This window comes from Impatiens glandulifera, chromosome 4 (genome assembly GCF_907164915.1).
Source record: "Impatiens glandulifera chromosome 4, dImpGla2.1, whole genome shotgun sequence".
Lineage (NCBI taxonomy): Eukaryota > Viridiplantae > Streptophyta > Magnoliopsida > Ericales > Balsaminaceae > Impatiens > Impatiens glandulifera.
Window position 1 is genome coordinate 49,541,292 of NC_061865.1, and position 9,096 is coordinate 49,550,387.

The 9,096-nt window shown below is 32.1% G+C and overlaps 1 protein-coding gene across 1 annotated transcript; it reads right to left on the reverse strand.

The window, feature by feature from the left end:
* Positions 1–5,563: 5,563 nt before the first annotated feature.
* Positions 5,564–7,523, reverse strand: LOC124935318 (protein HOTHEAD-like). Its single transcript, XM_047475758.1, has 5 exons — positions 7,171–7,523; positions 6,775–7,085; positions 6,302–6,687; positions 5,727–6,226; positions 5,564–5,621 (listed from the first exon to the last, which is right to left on the reverse strand). Exons 1-5 carry the CDS (start codon positions 7,521–7,523, stop codon positions 5,564–5,566), a joined length of 1,608 nt encoding a protein of 535 aa, XP_047331714.1.
* Between the last annotated feature and the right edge of the window lie 1,573 nt (positions 7,524–9,096).

Below are 9,096 nucleotides of genomic sequence, written 5' to 3' on the forward strand. Positions count from 1 at the left end.
AATTAAGGCTCACTGCCTTATTCAAGACCAAATTGTCTTCTTCTGCACTTGATCTTTTGATTTCACAAAACCCAAGATTTCCCAGTCCATTTTCAAGAGCTTCTTTATTACTTATTCCAAGATTCTCCTGTTCATCATCTCGAAAGGTGGCTCTGAGCGCAATGGTCAGGTCATTTCGAATTTTGATGACATTGTTTTTTAGGTTCCTACTTGCATTCCTAGAACTGTGAAGAGTAGACTCACGACCTATTGGAGTGCCTTCAGATCCAATTTTGCTTGTTTCATATGGGCCAAGTATTCCCCGTCCCATAGATCTTTGAATTTCAGAAACTTTGGAACTTGGACATGTAGTTACATCAAGACCAGTTCTTTGATCAGTATTGGGATCGGTGGAGTTAGGACCAACAATAGTATCATCCACAATAATAGGACTTGTGCCAGTATTAGGACCAATATAGCCGGGATCAGCAATGGTTGCACATTTTTCATCAGGACCTGTAGTAGCAAGTCCGGTAGCTTGAGTAGTTTCATGATCAACAAGTCCAAGACCAGACTTAATATGGTCAATATGGCTAGGAACAGTAGCTTTATGAGAAGCTCTAGGACCGGTGTGTCTATGTCCAACTTTATCAGGACCGATACCCTGACCAGGACTGACATTTTGAACAAGACCTATTCTTGAGAAAACAGAATCCCTAGGACCGGTGCCCTGAACATGACCAATATGATCAACGTTAGTAGGGCCAACTTGTACCCTTACCCAGTTCATTCTTTTTCCTATCTTCTTCCTTACCCTTATCTGTTCTTGCTTTTGGTTGCCTATCTTATCATCCTTAGTGCGTTCATTGCTGTTAAGTTCAGACCTGTTCACATTTCTCTCAACCTGAGCCTGGTTAGAGTCATTGATATCGCTTACTTGAGTGTTGTTATTGGCCTTCGATTTTAGATTATTATTGACTGGACATTTATTCGTAGCGTGTGTGAAAGTGCTACACCATATACATCGATTTGGTTTCCATTCGTATTGTACTCCAATGTCAAATAAATTTCCCAGTCTATCTTTAAGTTCAAGCTTGATTGGAAGAGAGCTACTTGGATGGATTTCGACACTAACTCTAGCCACAGATGCACGCTCATAACCTTCCATTGCTGGGTCAAACATAAGTGGTTTGCCTATAATGCTTGAAATATAGGCCAGGCCCATCGGGTTGCACATGTGTGGTGGAACATTCTTGAGATTTACCCAGATTTGTTCAAGTTCAGGCGGTCTATGATTAGTATTAAGTTCCTCGCTCCACTTGTACAACTTGAATCTTTTTCCCCTGATAAAAGTATATTGTTGGTCATGTTATACAACGTGTTTTTAGGATGGTTAGTGAAACACGTTATTTTATTTATTTAGAATAAATTTATAAAATTAAAAATATTATATATGTAAACATTATATTATAAATAAAATTATATATATTTGAATTTTTAATCTTACCAAAAGTTTCAAATCATAATGATAATTTTATTTAAAGATTTTTTAAATAAATTTATTTCTTTGATTTTAACCATTAAAAATAAATTATATATATTAAAATTGTTAATTTTATTAAAAAGATAAAAATAAAATCATAATTTCAAAATATTTTTATTTATAATTTTAATCTGAAATTATTAAGTTAAAATATATATATATATATATATATATATATATATATATATATATATATATATATATATATATATATATATATATATATATATATATATATAATTTAATTATTTGTAAACTGATTCTAGAGATTTTTGTGTTACATTATAAATTCAAATCTACTTGGTTTCAAAAATATTGAATTTGATTAACATGATTAGTTTTATTAATTGAATAAATAACACATTTTTAAAGTTACTATACACAAATAAAACACTTTTAATTTATATGTAAGTCACACATATACCATATTCTTCCCACTTGATGTGTTGCATAAGTTTAATGCTTAAGCCAATAACCAAACAAATAATAATATCTACCTTTTAACTTAGACACTCATTATTCACACCATAATTTATATAGTTTTAAAATATTTTGAGTCAATAAATTATTTTAGAAAAATATTCTTATATGGACTTGACGTCGTATAAATTAGACATCAAAATAATTAAATTCTAGACTATTTTAAGTGATACAAATAAATAAACTAGCTAGTTGAAAATTATATTAGAATTAATCTTATTTTGATTTTTTTGACATGTTAAATTTGATGTTAAATGTGGTAACCCAGGAAAAATCCCTTTTATAAGTTTTTATGAAAATTTGAGATTCGAGAATTTTAATTTTGTTTTGCGTGTTAGAAATTTATTTTTAAAAGATTTCATTGATACCGTTTTTAAAATTAATTAAAAAGTAATTAATTTTGGGATTCAATTTTAAATAATACGCGAATTTACGGTAATCAAATCAGAATTTGATATTTAGAAATCCTATAATTTATATTAATTAAACATAATTAACTAAAAAGCTTTTTTATTTTGAAACAAAGTTGCTAATTAATTTTTTTGAAAATCAATAAAAGTTGGCATACGTATACAAACATATTGACCAGAGTTTCTTTTAGTTTGTAGTTTGGTGATACTTGGAAATGACTTTCGTGCTTCATCCTCCGTACCCCCGGCTCTTGGTTGTATAATGTTTGATTTTTAACTGATTATTCTTTCGGTCCAAGTCATGCTTCTAAGTTTTATCGTTATTTAAGCCGCGAAGCAAGAGCCGCGTCCAAATCCGAATATTGAAACAACAATAACTAAAATACTGGTACTTATTTCTGATGATAACTAGGGAGGATTATACTTGAAGATCATCAGTTAATTTAAGAGTGTTAAGGTTTAGAAATAAACATCAAACAGACCTGAGTCAATTTTTTTGTGTGGATCCCAAAAATATTTTGAAATCATTTTCTAATTTTTTGGGATTTTTACAAAATTGTTTGAGGTCCCAAAATTAAAAAAAATAATTTTGGGTTTTGAAAAGTGGAACCAAACATGCCTTAGGACCGAATTTCTAAGCATGGGGTCCATTTTTATCGATCAGAGTCCAAAGACCCTCGGTCTGGGTGCTAAGGACTCTCAGTCCTAAGTTGGGATTACCGGTCTGGTTTTATAAACCCATCAATCCTAGGTTAGCCTAGGGCTAAGTCCTTCGTTTGAGGTGTATAAATCTCATGGTCCTAGGTTAGCTATAGGCTATGTCCCTCGGTCCCGGGTATAGAAATTCTTAGTCTTGGATCATGATTCCTCGATCTAAGGTTGGACCTCTCGGTCCTAGGTTTTGGAATACTCGGTCCTAGGTTGGACCTCTTGGTTCTAGGTGAAAATGCTCGGTCCAATTTCTCGGTCCTAGCTCAAGAACATCGGTCGGATCTCTCGGTCCAAGCTCAAGAACAATGGTTAGACCTCTCGGTCTATTTGAAATTCTTGGTCCTGAGTCTCGATCCTAGGTTTTGGCTTGGACCGAGGATCCTCGGTCGGGTCTCTCAGTCCTAGGCTAACAAGCCTCGATACTCAAGAATACCAAAAGTTCATTTTTTATTCATTTTTTAGCTTGGATTCTTTGATTTGGTTTGGGTAGGTTCACAAAGAACATGTTGATCATCATCTTAAGATATCAATCGACTTGGATGATGATCAATTTTTTCAAAACAATTTTTTGATAAAAATAGGGTTTTTGATTTTAAAGTTGTTTTGAAGTGTAAGGAGCCATCTAACAATTTCCGTATACTACATATGCTTGATAGATACCAAAACAAGAATATTGACTACTTGTTTGAACCAATTTAAGAACTAAAAAATTTCAATTATTTTGAAAATTTTGATTTTAATCAAACATGATCGGGATGGATCAAACAAGATCCAAACAGTTGTCCAACATCATTACAACCATGTTGGGAAACTTTTTGGCTATGATTCAACATAATTAACCCAAGAACAACAAACCAATTTTTGAATTTTAAAAATTCAAATTTTGGTTTTTGTTAAGATTGATTGTTCGGTTCCATCTTATCCATATAGTTCCTAAATGATACTAAGGTCATTATTAAACCATAAAACACCATAAACAACAATCATACAAGCTTATGCAATTTGAAATATAAATTTTTTAAATTCAAACTGTAAATATGAATTAGAGGGTGATTGAATCCTTACCAAGAATTGGAGAACACTCCTTGGAACTTAGGGAAGCTGTTGAGATGCACATATTCAAGATTTAAGGCCTAATCCAAAGTTTTCAAAAAATCTGAAAGCTTGAAGCTTTAATGGCAGATTTCTGAAAATCAAAGATTGGATGGTGGAGAATGGATCTCTTGCCTTCAAATTGACATAGCTGCCCAAGGTCGGTTGAGGCTTCAATTGGATTGAATCAGCCAAAATCCATTTATTATATTTGGGCCGTTCTTCCTCAATTTGTCTGAATAGGGATGAATCAACCCTATTTTGATAGGGACAAATGATCATCGTGGTAGGGTAATCATTTCAAGCTTTAAATCAGACGAAATGGTTAACTAACAATTGAGTTCCCGAAAGGAAAAATCAAAGACGAATCTTTGATCTTATCCTTGCAGCATTGCAATGAGGAAGAAGATCGGAGGCCAAAATAACATCGTTTTGCGCACGTCTAGAAGTCCGTCCAACATCGTTGATGTTTGGGCATTCTGTTAGCGATTCGGCTAACGAGCGTTAGCCGACGAGTGAGATGCAGACGCGCGCTCCCTCGGTTACAACCGGTTACGCGGGCGGTGTCAAGGTCATTGAATGAGATCCAAATGCTCATCCGATGACCCTGTTTTTGGCTGTAACTTTTTTTTTTTTATTTCGGCTACACCCGATTATTGATTTATTTTTATATTAAAACCTTAATGGTTTGTTTGAAATTGATTTTTCTATCAATATTTTGGATTTAATTTTGATCTTTTTTAAATATACAAAATATTAAAATAAATATGGAAAATATTTTACTAATTTATTTTATTTTATTTTTGCATATTTTTAGGGTTAAATAAATAATTTTGGACGATGAAATGAATATAACAATTCATTCTAAATTATTTATTTTGTCCCTTTAATTTTTCTAAAATTATTTTGAGATAAAATGTGTACAATATTTATCCCGAATAATTTTATTTTTTTGGTCTTAACCCTTAATTAATTGTTTTATTTGAGTTTTTGACCATGCGGTTAATTATTTTAATTTTATTCATTTAAAAAATAAATCAAAATAATTATTTTAATATTATAAATTGGAGTGTAAATTTGTAATGTTTACCATGTCTATAGATATTTTGAGTTGTTAAAGTGTATTAATTTATGCAATTGTCTATAAATCACATACCATGTTATTTTCTATTATTTTCTTTATTTATATTCAGTCTTAGATTGATATAATTAAGCTTACATGTGTAATTATTGAGAAAATACAGTTAAATTCAAAGGTAGTTGGATTTCAATCCAATGATGGTCAATCTTAGTACTAGTCACCTTATCAGAAGTTTTTTTTTTTTTTTTTTTTTTTTTTATATTGGCTTCATATACCATCTGCATTATTCCCAAGTCTGTTTGTTAGAATCTTGATTCCCATGTACCTATATTCATAGACAAAATGAGGAATCTTTAGAACATTTATAGTATAAACATCACAAGTTGTCATTATTGTTGCACAAATTAGTTGTTGTGGATGATGATCATACCTTCCAATCATCATTAACGTGGCTTGAGGATTAGTTCCGGGTGATTCATTAAATATTGAACCGTCAATAACCCTAAGCCTATCGACGCCATAGACCTTGTATTCATTGTTCACCACACGACCCACATTGCAACCACCATGGTAGTGATAAATTGTGCGCACAGTTTCCTTGCACAACTTCTTTAAGGAATCTTCATCATCAACTAGAGTTGTTCCCCCTAACTCTTTGTGATTAATGTTGGTGATGTTTTTGAAAGAGTTAGATTTTATGATCTTTCTTATCAACTGTAAGCCACTCACGCATACTGTTAAATCTTTCTGGCTGCTATAGTAATTGAAGGTAACCAAGGGTTGGTCATATACACTATTGCTGATCAAATTCATTTGCCCTCTTGAAATTGGTTTGATAACTTTTGTAAGAACATAACCTCCCATTAGTTCTTTCTTAAAAGATATTTCATTTAGTCCATTTTTGACGTCAAGTCTTGTTTGTCGTGTTCTCTACATTGGTTAACCGCAACAAATATATTATTATCTAATGATAATAATGATATTTCGTAAAAGATATATGCAAACCTGAGTTGAATTGTGTTTTTCACCAAAACGAATGACTTTTCCCGGGAAAGTGAGTCCACCAAAAGCTTCTATATACACGCCTTCCTTTGGAATTCCAACAACTTGGGGAGGCGTTATGTCAACGTTTCCTTCACTTTGAACCAGGGCATAGTTGGTTGAGCAATCAGACAAGCTTTTCCCAACAAAACCATTTTCTAGCACCATTGATATGTTCAATTTTAAAAGTTCATCACTAGGTCCAATACCACTTAGAAGTAATATTTGAGTGCTACCAATTGTCCCACTTGACAATATTATTTCACTCTTTGTCCCTTTTGATAAGAACACTTGATGTTGATTCCAATTTTCATCTTCAAACTCTACTCCAGTTACATGTAATCTATTCCCTGAAAAGGATTTTTTCCAAACTTGCTTAAAAAGTTATATTTATGTCTTGATTTATTTAAAATAAAAAGAGGAGATTCCACACGTACCAATTTTAGTAAATAGAAGTTTTTGAACAGTGGCATGGATTAGAACCTCAAGATTTCCGGGCTTTCCAGATGTAAGCAAGTTCGCTGCAGTATAACGATAATTGCGCTCGTCAAAAATTGTTCCAGTAATCTTGGTTCCATAAAGATGGTCATTGGTAACTCCATTGAATGGCAGGACACCAGATTCAAGAAGCCCATTTAGAAATGTCCTTTGAAATCTTTTGAGTTTTGGTTGATGAACAATTTGCCTTTCAATCCATGCATATGAATTGTGTGCAAGTTCAACATCCCAACCTGCTTCCTCAATAAACCTACAACTCAATATATATATATATATTCAAATTTGAATTATATATGATCCATAAAATTTGACATTTTGTTACAAGCTGAAAATACCTTGTGCTGGCCCTACTATAGAAGCCAGCATTGATGCATGTTCCCCCGCCTAAGACCTTAGCCCTGTAGTTTGGAACACCATCGGTTGAAACAAAAGCTTGAGATGCGGATTTAGGTGACGTATCCATCAAGTTATAGACCATGTTGTCGAAATATGAGATGTTAACGTTATCAAATGGAACATCTCCTCTTTCTAGCAACAAAACACGGAAGTTTTGAGAAAGGGTGGCTGCTAAAGGGCAACCGACAGTGCCACCACCAACAATGATGTAATCGTAGTCATGGCCACCTAAGAAAGAGCTTGCCGGCTTGATGAATGGATATTCGTCTTCCCATGACTTACCTATATGCATGGCCTGAGATGAGTGAGTATATAGTAATGTCCAAAAATGGTTCCATTGGGAAATACTTTTAATTTTTTATGTTTCTGATAAACAACATGTTTAGAAACTATAGTTCTTGACAATGATGATTATATTATTATTTACATCATTTCAGACAAATGATGAAATTGATAGACCTCCAACAATATTAGAGTCTATGGTGTCAATGAAGAAGTGTCATTGCATCAAATAGAGAAGAAGGTCGAAGCATGCAAATAGAGATTCAGTCTATTTTTTATGATCCGAACAACTAGGATTTACAGAAGATGTCATTCCATTGACGAGAAATAAAGATGAATATCGAAAATTCAAGTGGTTTTATGTTTTGAGTTGTTCTGTTAGATCGGTGGTCATGATACATGCAAAATCATCTCATGATCATGGGATCCTTTTTTTATCCACTTAACATTTAAGTCTAAATTCCAAATCACACACTTAACAATTTAATCTTAATATAAACTACCTTAGAAAACATTCATAAATCAAAATAATAATGAAGACAATAAGATAAAAATAAATAACCTTGGCACTGAGTGAGTGAGACTACCCATGACAAAAGTAAACAAATCAATATCTTTACTCTCGTTGCCATAAAACAAAAGATAAGTTCTATTTTTGTCACTCACTCACTCTCCTTGTTTTCCTTTCTATTATTGATATCTTCCTCCATTTATATAGTTGTAATTAGTTTGGTAGGTGATGGTGTTCTAGTTTCATTAGAACATATTTAATTTAAAACAAACTTTTTCAATAAATTTGACTTTTACTCCTTTCAAATTATGTTACAATTCATTTCATTTTTGTTCCAGCATTCAGATAACAATGAAGCTCAATCTCCTCTCTTGCATGCCAAACTGGCTATATTGTTCAAAAATTCAGTTATCACAATTTTTTTTATGATAGGAAAACTTACTTCCTTTAAATCAATTGGAAAAGGATTATTAAAATTAAAGTAGAATTAAAATAACGAGACTTAACTTAATTAATTGTATTCAAAGAGGTGAATATACCATTGGGGGTTGGGCAAAGTAAATAGTGGGTGAGTATAGGGTGTTAGTGATTATAATGAGCCTAGATGAAATTGGGTGCTGAATCAAAATCTTTGGCAACCAAAATTTGGTGACTGAAATGACTAAGTCTAAGTTTTGTTTTATACAACTCTAAGTTTTGTTTTATACAACTTTGAGAGTTACTTGTTTGTTAGGCCAAAGTTTGTGTTAGTACTATATAGGGATGACAATGGGGCGGTTCGGGACGGGGAATGCAATTACCATCCCCGCCCCGTTTTAATTTCGGGGATTTTTTTAATACCATCCACGTCCCGTTCGGGTTTTTTCAGTTTCAGGGAATCCCACGGGGCACCGTTAATAAATTTTATTTTAAAAAAATAAATAAATATTATACAATAAAATTATATAAACCAATTTTTTAATATAATATATATTGTAATATATTAAAATTTTATATTATTATCAAGAAATAATTTTAATACTCTTATAAAATATAGTAAATAAATAAATATATTGATGATTTAATATATTTA